This window comes from Acartia tonsa, chromosome 1, assembly GCF_053477335.1.
Source record: "Acartia tonsa isolate MP-2025a chromosome 1, ASM5347733v1, whole genome shotgun sequence".
Lineage (NCBI taxonomy): Eukaryota > Metazoa > Arthropoda > Copepoda > Calanoida > Acartiidae > Acartia > Acartia tonsa.
The window spans coordinates 6,023,253-6,041,167 of NC_137260.1; the positions used below are offsets into that span (position 1 = coordinate 6,023,253).

General features: G+C 32.0%; 2 protein-coding genes across 2 annotated transcripts in view; both read right to left on the bottom strand.

The window, feature by feature from the left end:
* The window catches only part of LOC145322074 (GTP-binding protein GEM-like), a 48,336-nt gene extending 47,203 nt beyond the window's left edge, over window positions 1-1,133 (bottom strand). Inside the window, exons 1-2 of the mRNA XM_080163885.1 lie at window positions 1,032-1,133; window positions 405-519 (exon numbers count right to left, since the gene is read on the bottom strand). Of these exons, the coding sequence (XP_080020011.1) occupies window positions 405-519; window positions 1,032-1,133 (217 nt within the window). The remainder of the gene's footprint in view (window positions 1-404; window positions 520-1,031) is intronic.
* A 16-nt stretch (window positions 1,134-1,149) lies between these two features.
* The window catches only part of LOC145305416 (uncharacterized), an 81,213-nt gene continuing 64,447 nt past the window's right edge, over window positions 1,150-17,915 (bottom strand). The window contains exons 7-11 of the mRNA XM_080147064.1: window positions 17,600-17,732; window positions 12,896-13,594; window positions 12,108-12,155; window positions 10,866-10,959; window positions 1,150-1,226 (exon numbers count right to left, since the gene is read on the bottom strand). Coding sequence (XP_080003190.1) covers window positions 1,150-1,226; window positions 10,866-10,959; window positions 12,108-12,155; window positions 12,896-13,594; window positions 17,600-17,732 — 1,051 coding nt within the window. The remainder of the gene's footprint in view (window positions 1,227-10,865; window positions 10,960-12,107; window positions 12,156-12,895; window positions 13,595-17,599; window positions 17,733-17,915) is intronic.

The window sequence follows — 17,915 nt, forward strand, 5'->3', positions numbered from 1 at the left end:
AAATTGACGATTTTATGTTTATTTGTTTAGAAGTTAGAATTTGTCCGGTCTTATTTGCCCCACCCTGTATATAAATAAATAACTTGCCATAAATAAATTCATCAAGTTTATAATATATCAATGTATTATGTAAGAGGACTTTTTCAATTTAGATGGGAGAGGATTTGCCAGAAATGTTAGAAGTTACAAAATATATTTAGCTATATTTCTTTATAATCTCAGCTTCTGATAAATCTAGAAGCCTGAAAATTTGTATGGGTTTCCCCTGATCAATAGCAAATTTCCGGCTATAACACAGTCAAAATAATAATTTACTTCCTTCAATCCTATATTTAGCCTACTACGTTTTCGGATAATTTTTAGTAGCGAAGCTACTCTATGATTCGAATATTATAATACTTTACCTAGTAGGGCAGGTGTAGTGCCTCCATAATTGTTGATGGACAGGTTACTAGTCCGGCTGGGGCGTCGCTCAGCGGTCAATGTGTCCCCGCTACAACAGTATGAGTTTCGCCGTCCCTGTTCAGTTGCGCATTTTTAGATTTTTCGTGTATAGCGTGAGGGAGGGGACATTAGCTGATTATTATGCTAGTCCCAAAAGCTGTATAATTACGTTTTTATAACTACTTTAGGAATTTTATAGAATTTTAATTGGTAGGTTCATTAAGTTGAGTGTCTAAAAGTTTCAGCATCTAATTGTAATCTACAGAAGCGATAATTGTTATATCATCATTGGGGATGTCATCAATTTATAGATCACTGTCTTATCCCTTTAGATCCCTGGTGATCTATAAAGCTGTGATGCAACTTTATACATTTAGAATTGCCTGTAAATCTTTCCATCTATCTCTATATGATCATTATGTTTGTCTGTATTTATATTTGTCTATGTGTATTTTTGTATGTAAGTCAATGAACTATAAATTTATATACATCCCCAATTTGATGTACAAAATTTCCCCTTCTATAGATAAAAATTATTGGTTTCAGTTTGGATACTAGTTTCAACCAACTAATTTTTTTAAGCCAACCAAAAGTAGACCACGTTTATTAAACCATAGGTTCCAGATAAATTTACAGTCAATTGACCACTCCCCCCCTTCCTGCTGTATCAATTCTAAATCTATTAGCATGCTTATTAAAATTGCGTTATTCCTGAAAGTAACGTTCTGAAGGCAAGTCCATCAAGGCATTAGAAGGAGAATTCTGGTAGGTTGATGACACTCCTAAAATAAAAAAATATAACTGATTTTTATTAGCGAAGTTACTCTATAATTCCAAATGTCCATCCGTCGTAATGTGATTTTATCGGCTCCTATTCAAGATACATGGCTGAAACTTTTTGTCAATATTCCCATCATTAAGGAGCATAATAAACTATAAAAACAAAAACCTTACTTCTTTAGATATAGGATATTTCTAACTTAACTAATACATATTACCTCTTCTGACGTATTGATTTTATAAATCTCTATATGTAATGGATGAAGAATGTACTTGGATATTAAATGACAGGGAGAAAAATTGTCATTGATTTAGGTTGCTATCATGGACATAATTTGTTGGTAAGTTTATTCATCCTGTAGGAGGGGAGGATATAGGGTAATGGGGAGTGATGGGGTATTTTGTTATTTTAGTCCGCTACGAGTTTCACTTTATTAGGGTACATGAGATTTGTTGTAAGATCCTAATAATAATATATCCATTCTAAATGAACTGTTTGAAATTGGCAACGGTTTTAGAAGGCAATAATTTGCAGGGCTATGAGGGGATAAGCCAATGGTCAGTAAATTGATGTATATCCACAATGGTGATGCACATAATTACCCCTTCTGTTCATTAAAATTAGTGTTTGGACACTCAACTTAATAAACCAATCAATCAAAATTCAAGTTGTTAAGCCAACCAATAAGAAAAGTGATTTTAAAACTTTGGGGACAAGCCCAATGTCCTTTTTCACCCTGATTAATTTGGCACCTTACCAAATTAATAAACCTAGATCTCATTCAAGGGTTTCTATATTCAATTTACTAATTTAATTTCATTTAGCCAAATGTATAGATAAGTAGAATATTGAAATTAAAGGTATATTATCATTTACCCGATTAAGTTCTCTATTTTAAGGAATCTTCATAATGGACCTGGAAAGGTTTATGGTTATTTATTTGCCTCTCAAATAGCTCATTCGATTACAATACAGGGGCGCTGCAGATCCCACAAACCACTGCAACGATTACGTTCTCCATTTTAAATTAAACTGTTTTGATTGAAATTTAAAAATTTTATTATTCTATCTAAAATATTTTTTCTCTTCTTTTTAATACAGCATTCCTTTTAATAATTTATTTTTAATATCCGCATGATTAGAACCGGTTCTCATCCATACTGAAAAAGCATTTATAGCATCGTATTACAGACAATTTTCCACGAATATTGAAATAAAAATCATGATATTAACCAGTTGTGTTAACCATGAACTTCGGCCCTTTGAGGCTAACAAAACTGGTTTTAATCTTATATTTTTTTATTCTAATATCCGCGGAAAGGAGTCTATAATACGATGCGATGAATAACTATTCTTCCAAGAGAAAAACAAAGATAAATATAAAAAAGAAAATGTTCTTTTCATTGTTCTAGTCTGCTAATTAGTACAGGGATATGGACATGTGTAAGGAATAGTTATTTGTCACATCGTATTATAGACAGCTTTCCACGGATAAAAAATGATAGAATTTTAAGATTAATACCAGTTTTGTTAGCCCCATGGTTGCAGAAGACTTACAAAACTTACAAAGTTGATTCTGTGATTTTTATTTTAATATTCGTGGAAAATTTTCTGTAATACGATTCTATACATGATTTTAAAGTATGGCTGAGAACCGGTTCTAATCTAGCGGATATTAACAGCTTTTATACTGGAAAGTTATTTCTTAACCTGTTGGTTTTTAAAGTCTAATGAGATCAAAACTATTGATAAAGAAAAAACTGTATTCATAGCATCCTTTCTGAAGAAAAATAAAATAAATTAAATGAGTTTGATTAATTGTTTGAAAAAGCCCCAACGCATTGTTTGAAAGAATTATATCTCTACTCCCTAAAACCAAGAGTTATAGTTTGATTTAAAGTCAAGAGTATGTGGGGGTATATTTTTTTCTTCATGAAACTGAAGAGGGGTGGGTAAGAAGTGGAGGAAAAGGGGTTGTGGGGAAATTTTCCTTTAGAATTGTTTGTCAGAATATCATTTCCTTGTCCCTGAGATTTTTAAAACTTTCCCTAGAGCACAGAACCCTCCTATTTTTTTTAAAAAATGAAAAATAAAACAGAAATATTTTTGTGCCTAACCCATGTAGGAAGGCCTCACCCTACTGGGATATCCCATACCAAATATAACCTAAACCCACCTCCCTTTGGGTAAAACACGAAAAACTTCACCCCCCCCCCCTTTTTTTTAATGGGTTGTTTGCTCGACTAGGCACTTTGTTGTATTAGATAACATTTAACTTGTGGGAAAATCCTGAAGAATAAAAGTTTATTTAATGTCACTGTCCATCTATCTGCCAGATTAAAACAATCTAATCCAACAAATATCAAACTAATCTAACTTTAATACATCTCACAGAAAAAAAGAGATCAAAGTTTTTAGTGAAACAAACGTTAGAAGCATTGTCATTGGTTTAAATACAGGGAGGGAGGGGACATTGGGCTTTAAATTAGTTATAATAATTGTGTTATGATAAACTATGAGCTGTGGCCTAAGCATCCAGGGGCTCTCTATTTGAAAAGGTCGGAAAAGGAGCAGAAAAAAAACATAAAACCATCCCAAGACTTACATCCAATAGTTAAATAGCCTAAATCCAACCCAGGTACTATGGAAAGCTTCCCTAAAACTGCGGGGGGCAACCAAGTACCAAATATATCATAAAATGACCTAAAGTAAAAAACAAACAAACGAAAAACTATCGCCCCTATTATATTATCAACTTATTTCAAAACAAGGATGACAACATCCATAAAAGCGAAGCACTGAAACGGTAGGACAAACGGACATTAAAACTTGTATAGTGTCAGAACTGAATAATCAGAATATAAAAGTATAATAGTCGAAGCAAAATTGTAAGTAAATTTGTTGAAGAACAGCTTGATACAGGATAATGTTTATGGACATACTTACATTATTAGGACTTGATTATAGAGTTGCTTCGCTTAAAATATTGTTCTTTGTTGTCCCAGGAATTAATATACCAAAAATCAGATCAAACGGATATTTAGATCACATAAAAATTTGTTGTTAAAAAAGTAGAAAAATCAATATGTTTAAAATGGACGTACGGTAATGATTATAGAAATGCTACGCTTTCTAAATCGTACTTAACTACTAGAGGAATCATCATGCAAAGTTAGAAATCAATAGGACAATTCTAACATGCCTAAATTAAAGAATAAAAGCTATCTATCTCGGACGGACGGACGGACGTACGGACCGACCCTAATTATAGAAAAGCTTCGCTTTTAATAAGGATTTCAGTGCTCAACAAGGCACTCTGAGAAAATACGCCCAGGTAGAATAATATATTTATCCCTGACAAATACATCTAAAACATTATGATATACAACTAAAAATAGAGAGAGAACAAAATTAGAAGCCTCTAAATAGTTCTGTCATAAACATTTGTGTATGTAATATCTGATGATAAAACAATGGTTTCTGTATATAATTTATTTATAGGTATTACAGTAGGTTAGTTACTTTAATGGTATTAAAATGTGATGTTACATCTTGTATTTTAGGACTTTGGAATTAATCATTTGATAATAAAAACCAAACTAGAACTAAGTTAAGTCATATTTATGTGTATTGTAATATACATTAATTGGCCTATTTTATTTTCTTGTCAATTATGGGCAAGGTTGCTGTCATCTAATATAAAAACCAACAGAAAACCAACTCTTTGATTGAACGACCTTTGTTAAGAAGTCACCAAAAACAGAATTTCTTACTTTATAAATTGGAAATACAAATTTGGAAAGTTGTCATTCATATAACCTTGCAAGGTAGATGCTATATGAGTATCATTTATCTATTTCAATTATTTTTACTGATTATGCAAGAAAGTTTATATTTGTGTTTTTAGTCTAAAATGAAGTTACTCTTTAAATTCCGTATTTTAAAAAAGAGAGGGGTAGGTTTCTGGTAAAATCCGTTAAGGTTATGTGTTATAAGTAAAAAACAGAAGTAGAACGATAAAAATTTATGTTAATTTTTTTTTTAAAATTTGTCTATAGTTCTTTTCAATAAGAAATACACATATTTAGTGAATATTATCGTTCTACTACTATTTTTAAGCCTTAAAACACACACCTTTACGGATTCTAACAGAAACCTTTCTAAAACTTAATTTCTCAAAACTAAAAAAAGGGAATCACTAAGGTAGATATATATTCTAAAGAAAGTGTGATGAAACTTTATGTTCAGACAATACTACAAGTATTACAACTATATAATCAGGATTTTTATTTACATTTTTGAACAGTTGTTCATTTTTTTTTTGTTTTAACCCAATTATTTATTTAGGATTTAATGATTAGTAAATATTAAGATTTAGTAACTTTGAAGAGAAAAAGAATTATTATGTATCATAAATGTTATATTTATAGTTATTGTACATAATATTTGGATCTACTGCAGTTCACGGTAAAATATTGCTGGTAAGCAATATTTCCAAAAATCTATGAATTTTAAAGGCTGCTAGCTGCCAAACGACTGAACGTACAGATCATACCTGCACACAATTTTAAGCGGCACAAGAAGGCCTACAAATAATCTGGAATAGCCAAGATCCAATTATGCACAGAAAAAGCTTCACTGAATAAAAAACGCGTGAAATAGGTCTTTTTCGCGCATTTCTCTGCACTGCGAGATAATTATGTATGATTGATTTATGGCTATTCCAGATTATTTGTAGGCCTTCTTATGCCGCTTAAAACAGTGTGCGGGCATGATCTGTACGCTCAGCTGTTTAGCAGCTAGCAGCCTTTAAAATTCATAGATTTTTGGAAATATTGCTTACCAGCAATATTTTACCGTGAACTGCAGTAGATCCAAATATTTTTCTTAAAAATAATACAAATGTTCATTAATTTGATTAACTAGAGTGTTTCTGTTTTTTTTTATGGAACAAAATTTGCTTAATTTGACCCACTTACCATTGACAGAATCTAATCACCAATATATGATTTTCTTAATTTCTAGCAATTTAGGAGCTAACTGCATTTAAAGTTATTTAGTCAGAATGATAATCTTTGAATTTGGTATATTATTTTTTTTCAAAATCATAAGGAAAAACAGGTTTCAGGCATAATTTGTTAAAATTACTAAAAAAATTACACAAATAACACCAGGCCAATGAGGATTTTGATTATTAATTTTGGTCAATGATAAGTGGGTTAGATTAAGCAAACACACACTGTATTTACATCTCCAAGCTAATAAAATATAAGAAAAGGTAAGCAAATTAGAAAGTTTTAATAAAATTTTGTATATTTTTCCGATTTGTAAGTACCCCCATAAAAGTTTGTTTGTATCTGAAGTGGGCAGAAAAGGAAATCTTCTGGGAAAACTTTTCAGGTCCAATCAGTACAAGTACATTGAGTAGCATCTCTATAGGTACCTCATTATATTTCCTCACTCAAAATCTTGAAAAAGGTAAAAAGTTTCATAAATGGAGTACCATCTTTATAAGTACCCCTTTGACTTATTCCATTACTTACTCACTATTATTAAAGAGACATTTGTCCACCCTCAATCTGTACATGTATATTGAGTGGCTTCTCTGTAAGAACCTACTTTGATTTGTTCCCTCACTCATGCTCTCTCCAAGTTTCATAAATGGAGTAACATCTATATAAGTGTCCACTTTGACTTAATCTTTTACTGACACACTCTTCTTAAAGAGAAGTTTTTTAGGCCCAATCAGTACAAATACATTGAGTAACATCTCTATAAATACCATATGGTTCTATATTTCCTAACTCATCCTCTATACAAAAAGGCTCAATCAGAACAAGGTGCCGAAGGCCCAAGCTAACAAAACAGGTATAAATTTTAGGATATTTTACTATTCTCAGGAAATTGTCTTTAATGCGATGCCATACATGGCTCAGTATGGCTGCGAGCCGGTTCTAATCCAGCAAATATTAATCAGTTTTAAATCCATATTGGAAAATATGAAAAAATACCATTTTACGCCACTGTCCTTGTTAAAACTGTAATATGTGTTTATTTTGCTCACATACGTATAAAGTGAGTATGAGAGATGCATTAAAAGATGCTTCAACGATAAGGACTTTTACATTTATCATTTGTACCTTTCGATTAGAAGTCATTGTTATATAAAGATTGGGTTTTATTAAATTATTTGACATTATTAATATATGTAATAGTCGAAAAAAAACCTACATGTATTGATTATATACTGTACAAAATTAGACCATGAATTTTTCAGTCATCTTCAAATTTAGTTGATACATTTCTTATTCAGGGCTTGAAAGATTTCTAAATGGTATCATTTATTTCCTTCATGTACTGTTCAGTAAAGTAAATCGCATAAAATTTAATAAACAAATGTCTTCATATAAAAAAAAATCACATCTTTTTCTCATCAAACAATTTAATGGAGTATTTTTAAAGAAAATAAAAAAAGATTAATAGAAAACATCTTTCTTTCTGAAAGATTAATTAAACTAATTCTGCTTAACAAAATCCTCCAAACTGGAAGTGTAACCATTTGTACATTAGGCAAAAGACATTATTTTAGGCCATTGCAGAGGGTTGATTCCCTTTGAAATTATAGATTTAAAAATCATACATATTGTTTTTACTGTACTTACGGTTGAGCTCCAGCTTCAAGAGACTTTGTATTCGAAAGATTAGGAATAACTAATAACCCTAAAACTATCATAGAATCAAAATCTAAAAATAAAACAGCCTAAAACCACCCTATGAAGCTTTTTAAATAGAACGTGTGGGCTATGGGGTGATGGGTGTATTTAAGCTCCATCCACAATATCTAGAATTCTACCCTCTGATAAAGTACTGAGTATGTAATTTTTTTGCTAACAGAGAAAATTGCAAAAGTTGTTAATCTTATTAGACAATCAATTATTGGCTCACACTTTTTATTCATTGATTTATAGAACCAATAGAACCATAGACGTCTAAAGATGAGGGTAAAGGATTGTTCAACCCCCTAAAACATTGAAACCCCTCATTTTACCCACCTCAAAAATGCATTAAATTACTCCCCTCAAACTTTTTAAAACCAGTAGAAAATAGACGTCTAAGGATGGGGGTAAAGGATTGTTCAACCCCCTAAAACGTTAAAAACCCTCATTTTACCCTCCTCAAAAATGCATTAAATTACCCCCCTCAAACTTTTTAAAACCAGTAGAAAATAGACGTCTAAGGATGGGGGTAAAGGATTGTTCAACCCCCTAAAACGTTAAAAACCCTCACTTTACCCTCCTCAAAAATGCATTAAATTACCCCCCTAAAACTTTTTAGAACCAATAAAAAATAGACGTCCAAGGGTAGGGGTAGAGGGGTGTTACCCCCTAAAACTTAGAAACCCCTCATTTAACCCTCCTTAATTTTTTTAAAAATTCCTAGGATTAACCCCCTTGAACCTTAGAACCCCTTATTTTACCCCCCTCAAAATAAAAAGCTTGGACGTCCCTGCAATAGAATCATAGTTTTTAGTAGGTATGCTTCTTTTCAACTAAGGATTGTTCGTAATATAGAACAAATTTGCTTTTTAATAACCTTAAACCGTTAAAATTTATTCTTTTTAAATTGATTTAAAAGTTAGAAAGTAAAAAAAAGTTTAACCGATGATAAGATTTCATGTCAAAATCAGAATCATTTTTCGATATGCAATTTCAATGGTCGACACTATTGTTTTTATATAAAATGGTCATGGCTGACAAAATTTTACATGTCATTTTCAAGTCAATTAAATCACATTGACTATTAAGCATGTCGACTATATGGATTAAATAAAAAGTGGTAATGGTTGGCCTAGAATATATATGAATATTATGACAGGGGAAAAAAACTGTCGTCAATTTAGGTTGCTAACATGGATATCATAATTTATTGGTTAGTTAGTCATCCAGAGCTTGATCTTTAAATCATTTGTAGGTGATTTAAACCAGGGCGATTCATTCAGCGCACCATCAAATTATCAAATACCAATCTTTAAATCGAATTTGCATGGCGATTTGGCGCGCCCAGTGGCGCGGTACCAGCGCTGCAATGCCACTCACCGAGTGGCATTGCCGAACCAAATCGGGGTGATTTATTTAATAAATAAATATTTTTTTTTAATTACTTTAATATTTTATTGCAAAACTATAGTGAAAACATTTTTATAGTTATTTTTAAAATAAATTATATATTAATGTTTTATATAAAATACCATACTGACACGGCATTTTATATAAAATACCTTACTGACACTGCTTAAGTGATAAAGTTGTACTGGCGCGGATTGATATTTTTGTGAGTGCGCAAGCGATTTAACAACACCGTGCCGAAAATCTTTTAAAAATCAGGTGCGCTGTGGCTTACCACCAGCGCACCTACGGTTCACCTCTGAATCGCCCCGATTCAGCGCGCCATAAAAACGATTTAAAGATCAAGCTCAGTAGGATTGGATGAATTGTTATCTTAGCCTGCTAAAAGTTTTACTTTATTAGAACATGAAAATCTGGTGTAACATCCAAATAATGATATAGCGATATGTCTGACATATCATTGACATACCAATATTTTGATAAGATTATTACCATGGTTATACAAAGACTGCAAAAAGACAGAAGTCATTGCAAATGTCTGCAAAAATCAACAGATTTAACAAACAAAAACCCACTCACTTATTTACACATAAACACACTCACACACAAATAATCAAAATAAATGAGATACAATAAAAGAACAATAGGACCTGTTCTTTGTAGATTTCCTAATATTACTTAGGACGAGAAAAAAAAATGTATCATGGATCTAAAGGGATAAGACAATGTCAAATATATGTACATCCCAATGATTATACACAAAATTATCCCTTTATTAGATTACAATTAGTGGCTGAAACTTTTAGACACTCAGTAAAGTCTCCAAAGTTGTTGAATAAGAAAACGTTCTAATAAACCATTGGAGATTATAATAAACAGCCCAATGTCCCCTACCTTCCTGGGTAAAGATACAAAAATTAAATGATTACTATAATTTTCTAATCTTGTTTAACAAGAGAAATTTATTAAAAATAGTTTTTATTTTTAATAAATTGTTTTGTTAATATTCAGTTTTATGTTTTTATGGGCATTAAATCACCTACTTCATCGTTTCCAAATATAATTTTGTGTACTCAAATATTACAGTATTAACTGTATAGTAAATAATTTCTTTGAACAATTAAGATCAAATGAAATTACATCTTTGGAATATGAAATGTATTTACAATTAATTTAATAGGAGTTAAATTTTCATTTTTTAAATTTTTTCTTCTATCTATAAATCTATCTTTACAACTATCTACCTTATTACTATCTTAAGAACTTTAGGTCAAATTAGGTTAGGTTACTTTGGTATAGAAAAAATTTCAGTTTGTTTTTAAAATAAACAGGGTGGGTTCATTGCTCAAGAGGAACTTTTTGAGAAAGCACCATATCTATCTCTTTATTCTCCTACCTGAAGCTCTGCTAAGCCTCCTGGAGGTATCACTATCAGTGGCCACCTCCACTAGGAAATGGGTAGGTTGGAGACACTATCTATCTACATCTGTCTATCTATCTATCTTCACTGCTACCTGAAGCTCTGCTAAGCCTCCTGGAGGTATCACTATCAGAGGCCACCTCCACCAAGAGCTGGGGTGTTGGAGACACGATTGGTGTTGTTATATGCTAAACATAAGAAAAATTGTTAAAAATAATTTATTTATTTATATGTTTAAACAAAAACTTTAAAAACCAAAACTATTAATTAGGTTTTTCGGTAGCTATTTTAGGAGGGCCAGAACTCTCTCCTTGGTTGAGATACACCCCCACAAATTTAGAATTTTCTGGACCACATGCCCAATAAGAAATGTATTAATTTTTGTGAGCAGATTTCAATTTTAAAGCGTTTTTTAGCACTTATTGCAAAAACCTCGAAAATGCCAACACAAACTGTTTTCCCACTGGGAAAACTGATTGGAAATCCTTTATACCTGATTATTGTATTCGAAAATGTTTATAGGGAATAAATCTTAGTAAGTGAATGTTGAGACATTATCATTCAACATTTCAGGGATCAAGAGTTTAGTAAATGGTGTTAAATGATAATTTTTCTTTCATTTTCCTATCTCTGTCATATCATTATACTTATAACTCAGGAAGGGAGCGGACTTTTTCACTAGTCCCTAAAGTCTTATTATAACCTTGGGGACTATTATTCAAGTATGATTGGTTGGTTCATTTAGTTAAGTGTCCAAACGTTTCAACCACTAATTGTAATTTAAAAAAGGGATAATTTTGTGAATAATCAATGTGGATGTTTGTTTGTATGTACATCAATTTATCGGCTATTGTCTTATCGTTTTAGATCCCTGACTTAAAGCCATAAAGAGGCAAGTCAATTGAATTTATCTATAAATTACTAGTATCAAGCTTATTCTCCGTTCCCTTTATTTAAATAAATGGTGCAATAGTATATTTATCAGTCTGCCTGTCTTATACTCAAGATAAGCCTATTCAGTAGACATATTAGGTATTATTAGAAGCGAAGCTACTTTATAATTTACTTACAATCCGTCCGTCAGTTCGTAACATTATGAGTTTAATTAGATTTTACAAACATTTTCTAATATTTATTTGAACATCAGCTCAAAAATTCAGATTGTTCGTTTACCTCTCCATGATTTTTTTTGCTTCGCTACTTATGTATGTTGTCATCCAGTGTTTAATTTATTTACTTTGTCATTAGCAATTATGATTGTAATTTGAGCAGTGTAATGGAAACAAGAAAATATAATTTACATCCTTTTCATCCCCCAAAATCTTTAAAGTTTTACCTGAGACTGGTACAGGTACATGTCAAACTGATCCGCAAACTCAGGAGTCTAAAACACATTTCTATGTTCATCATGTATTTTTTTTATTTCGTCAAAGCGTTTGATATTTTCATTCAGATTTGGTGAATAGTATTTTGCACAATTTAACAAATAGCAGTGTTTTCACTCAAAGTGCATTGTTGAGCAAATGACCTCCCCCCTCCCCTTCCTCATTATATTGAACCAAAATTAAAATAAGTTTTTAAAACTTAACTTTAAGGAAAAGCCCTCATAAAGGTTAAAAATCTAATGTTATGCTATTTGACATGTGAAAAATAGTTTTACTTTGGCTGCATTATTCTTAATCCCTGCATTAATAAGGTAATTTGGTTATGCCCCTCAAAGTGCCTTGTTGAGCACTAAACCCTCTCCCTTTTTATTTTAGATATACTTAAAATAAGGGGGACAGGTTCTGTGCTCGATATGCACTTTGTGGGAAGACACCAGCTATATTAAGGGTTTAAAGTTATATCTGAATAAAAAAATTTCAGGTGGAAAAATAATGATTTAAAAAAACAGTTTAAATAGACATAAAATTCTGATCTTAGGGTTACTTTATTATTATATCAACACATTATTAATTTACTTTATCCATGCATCATGCTTTAAATTAAATAAAAAAGCTTTTAAAGTAAACATTTAAAGAGATTTTATACAAGTAAACATAAAGTCAAAAATTATGTTTATTTTTAAAAAAATATTAGACAATCTTTAAATGTGCTACTTAAAAACACTGCTACACTTCATACCTTACGAGGCTTGACCGACGCCATAGCTTTAGGATGCTGCTCCTTGGCACGGCCACTTCCTTGATTATTCCTGCCGCGGCTGCCGCCGCCACCCTGCAGCCAATTAGGATTTGATTGTGTGTTGTTCGCTGCATGACGTTTAGTGCTTCCATTAGGATTTAACCCCGCCTGAAATTGTTCTCTCATTCTACCTGATGGGGTCACGGGAGTGCGGGCGGGCGAAACCGAACCGGCTCTTGACACCGGCGACGCGTTCCGCGTGCTGCCCGCCCGGGTGGACGACGGGGATGCGGTTCGGGTCCCGGTTTCTAGCCATATCTGGACGTCGCACTGTTTTTGATCCACCCAGGTGGGTGAGTTGAGCAGTGGCGTAGCGGCACTTTGAGAGTATTGTAGCGGCGGAGGATTGTCGGTGGAGCGTGGGCTACGGTTGGCCGATTTATGGACGTTCTCAGTATCATATGAGTGTTCATAATTATAGCCTTGCGCATTTTCTTGATCATCATCATAACCATAATCATTAAATTCAGTTTCTGCTTCACGATTGTCGGCAAAGGCATCAAAATCTTCTTGGCTATTCTGTTGAAGAATTTCCAAGTCTTCTTCGTCAAAATAGCACGGGTTGTCGGTGTATGAGTTGTTTGTACTGGTGGAGGCTAGTTGTCTGGAGTTGGTCCGACTCCCCGAGGAGACATGCACCTACATGTAATTAGGTAAGCTACACATGCATCATTATATTTACATATATATTAAGATAATTTAGAATTTAGATGTTGAATATATTTATATAGTTTTGTATTTAAAAATGTTTATAGATTTTAGATCTTTTTAGCAATCACGTTAAAATAAGCTTTTTAAAAAGCGAAACTTTTCTTTCATTTAAAACATTATGATTTTTAACTGTTTAAAAAAAAATAATTGATATAGTCATTAAGACGGGGAGGGGGGGATTTAAATTAAGTTTCTACTTTTAAATTTGGTTTTAAAAAGAATAAATCAATTTTAGACCTATAAGAAACTTCACTGTAAAGAATAATCATATCGTGGCAGTCGTTAGTAACAGACAGGTAGACATTCTGTTACTTTTATATAACGATTGCTAAGTGTTATCAAACGTTTTGTTATTATCAAACTGACAAAAATATTCATTTTCAAAATAGGATATAATTATTAATTATATCAAATTAATGGTAAAATGCTGCCATATCAAACGTATTAAAAATATTGAAGGCAAATTTGTTGTTTTTTATGTTCAATATCCCTTATACTTGAGTTACATAATCAAATATATTTCATTAACAGAAAAATATTTTTCTTCCTTAAATTGTATATGTAAAGATAATGGATTTAAGACAAATGGATATATAGACAGAAAAATATTATTTGTCAATTTAGCTTGCTTGTATGGTCCTCTTTTATTGGTCAATTCGTACATGGGGTGAATGGGGTGGTATTGTTATTTTAGCCAGCTCCGAGCGTCACTTTATCAGAGTACATGAAAATCTGGTGCAACATCCAAGTAAAAATATATCAATTGTATATATGTTATTTTGATGATTAAGTAGAAATAACATGTTTTTCCCATAGAAATTGACAATTTTCCACTAAATTAATTAGCTCAACAAAGAATGAACAAAAGGTTGGCTTTAAAAATAGTTTTTAATGTAAATATCCATCCGTTTTTTTAGGAATAAATTTCTCTTTCTTAAAAATATGTAACATTACAAATATTTAATGAAACCATATAAAAACAAAATTTTGTTTTCAAATTAGCACAGTCATAAGAATTATGGTAGGTGATTACCACCCCCCCCCCCCCCCCCCTCCTCACTCTGTAGAGAATACTTAAAGTTATTAGAAAGATAAGAACTTAATTGAAAAAGTTTCCAAACACTGCAGAGATACCAAGTATCCTAAACAACCTAACCTAACTTGACAAAAAAAACAACCCCCCCACCCACCCTCTATTTTTCAATTTATTTTAAAAAATGGGTGAGGGGGAGTTTAAAGCTCAACTAAGCAGTTTGAGGAAAACCACATAATAATCTACTAATACGAATAATTTTATAAATAAATCACACACAAACACATACACACACACACATACACTCATACTTGACCTTAATTCTTAATAAGGAAATTTATTTATAATTTTATCATTTATTTACTTGTTAGTATAATTTTTAAGTAGAACGCATAACTTATTTACATAACAATTATTTCAGGTTTAAGGTATAATGTTATTGGACTTTTTTTAATGTATTAGATAAATACCAGTCTAATGATTAGTAGAAGGTATTCTAAATCTTTATTACTTTTGGATGTAATCATCCTTGCTTAGTCTAAACAACTATCCTATCCCATTATATAAAGTAGTAAGCTTTTTTGTATGTAGTAAAGGATCTTGCTAACTGCTGAACCGATACGGTTCTCCATTACAGTGAATCTTGTAGGTCCTAAGATGGTCTCAGACTATATTATTTTTTTTTTAAAAAAGTCCTGAGGTGAATTCTTAAAAAAACTTTTCTCGTATTCATTCGAATCCGGTGAATAGGAACCGGTTCTCATCCTTACAAAAAAAACTATGTCTAGCATCGTATTATATCCAGCTTTCTACAAATATAAAAATGTACAATCATAAGATTAAAACCAGTTTTTTAGCCCCGAGGTGCCGAAGTCACGGGCTAAAAAACTGGTTTTAATCTTATACTTGTACATTCTATATCCGCGGAAAGCTGTTTATAATACGATGCGAGAATTGTCTATTACTTCACTAAAATCAGTTTGCCCCACTAAAATTTTAGTAAGGGAAAATTATCCCCTCAAAATTTTTAGTTTGCCTCACTGATTTTAGTGGGGAAAATTTTTGTTTTATGAATTCACCTCTGGTATAATTTTAGCCTATTTTCTGCCCTTTCATGTCTCTCGAACATAGAGCCCCTAGATGCTAGGGCCCAACTGCTAGGGCTTTAATATAGCAAGAACAAAATATCCATTTGTAACGAAGCACATAAGGTTCATTGATTTTTAAACAGAATAGTTAGACATAAAGCAGAATTTCATTTTTTTTTACATAAAAAAGAGGTGGATAAGAAGTATAATAAAAGAATCACCAAACCTTTATATATGCTTATATACAGTTATGTCATTTGGTAATTTCCGACAGACAGACGGGGGGAAATATTATTCATATACTGGATGCTGATTGGTACATTCATAAAAATCAGCTTTTTTATCTAAAAGAGCATCTAAGAATCCAAGTTTTTCCACTATGTTTGCAGACCGAAGGTCGAACGGACATTTCAAATTATAGAGTAGCTTCACTTCTAATAATATATAAATTTCTAACTAGTTAAATTCCGTCAAAAAGGAATAGTTTAATTATATATAGCAAGTAAAAGTTATGTTTAACACCAAACAAAATATGTCCCAATCTCAGGGAGAGGGATAAACCACTCAAAGCAAATATTTTTTCCTCCAACTTTTCTACCATCCAAAATAAAGATATATTATGACTCCTTCGCCTTCATTGGTTTAAAAACTTTATAAGCTTTTTTTATAGATACTGATTGGTTAGTACAAAATAGCAGTGTTCAAACTTTTCCATCAATGATTCAATCTACCAAAGAATAATATTCCATTGTCTTATCCCTCAAGATTCCTACATTTTGTGAATTAATTGTATTTTTCAGGGTTCGGAAGCCGCGCGTAAGCCGCGTGTAAGCCTCAGTGAAATCTTCATTCTACCACTATAAAATTCAGCTGGATGTATAAAACTGCTCGTAAGCAAACAATCCTTCTTTCTGAAATTTCTTTTTCTGCTCACAAGCAGGTTTAAAACTGAGGCTTATGCGCGGCTTCCGAACCCTGGTAGTTTTCTAATGGCAAAAAAGTTGGAGGAAAAATATTTTTTCTCTGGATGTTATATCCCCTATTGAACATATCTAAATAAACATAAAAAGTATCTACATACTTGATGTTTGTGCTATAGTAATAATTATAATAATAATATATAATTATAAAGCAGATTTAGAAAAAGAGCATATACAAGATAAGTAAAGCATTAGCATTAGAAGAAATTAAAAGAAAATTGTAAACAGAAAAGGAAAAACACTCTAAAAAATCATCAAATCTTGTCATTTTTAAAACTCTTACATCAAAGTTTTATAAGGTTTCATCCCCAGAGGTGTACAAGTTCTGGGGTTAGGGAGCCCCCTTGCAAAATTAAGGGCGGTAGAAAACCCTCCTATACCCTCTTTGATAAGAGTCTACACCCTCCTAAAGTTTAAAAAGTCAGACACACCTTTGATTTGAAAGGGATGAAAAAAATGCACGCTTTGCGCGTCAATTTATCAATCAACTTTATGCTTGTTTAACTTTTGAGTATGTGGATTAAGAAGTAAAGTGGACATCTGTGCACGGCACTCTGTATAACTCAAATGTTTTAGAATACTTTTCCTTTTCTTAAATGAAGTAACAATAAATACTGTAAGAATTTCCTTTTTTCGCCATTGGACCACTCAAAAACACCCCTTCTTTTTAAAAGGACTATTTGTTTGACCTTCGGCAGCTTTTTTAGGCCATTTTTATAAAGCACTACCGTTTTTTTTTTAAAAATCAAAATTAAAAGTGGTCTAACGATGCGAAAAAAAAGATATTCTACCAGAAAAAAAACTAAAAAAGAAGCCCCCATCTAAAAGCTACCTTCGGTACCCGTTGTGCGCTGTGGTCAGCAGGGTAGTACGCGATTGTCGGGATGGAGCCTTTCCTCCCACCGCCTCCATTGTTGTAGCCTCCCGCAGAGTCACGCCGCCTCTCGTTTTGTTGGTAGTGATAGCTAAAACAATAATAGTTATTTATAAACAGCTTTCCGCGGATATAAAAATATCCAATAATAAGATTAAAAGTAGTTTGTTAGCCCCGAGATGCCACGTGCTAACAAAACTGATTTTAATATTGTTAATGTACATTTTTACATTCGTAGAAAACTAGATATAATACGATACATAATTTTTCAGTA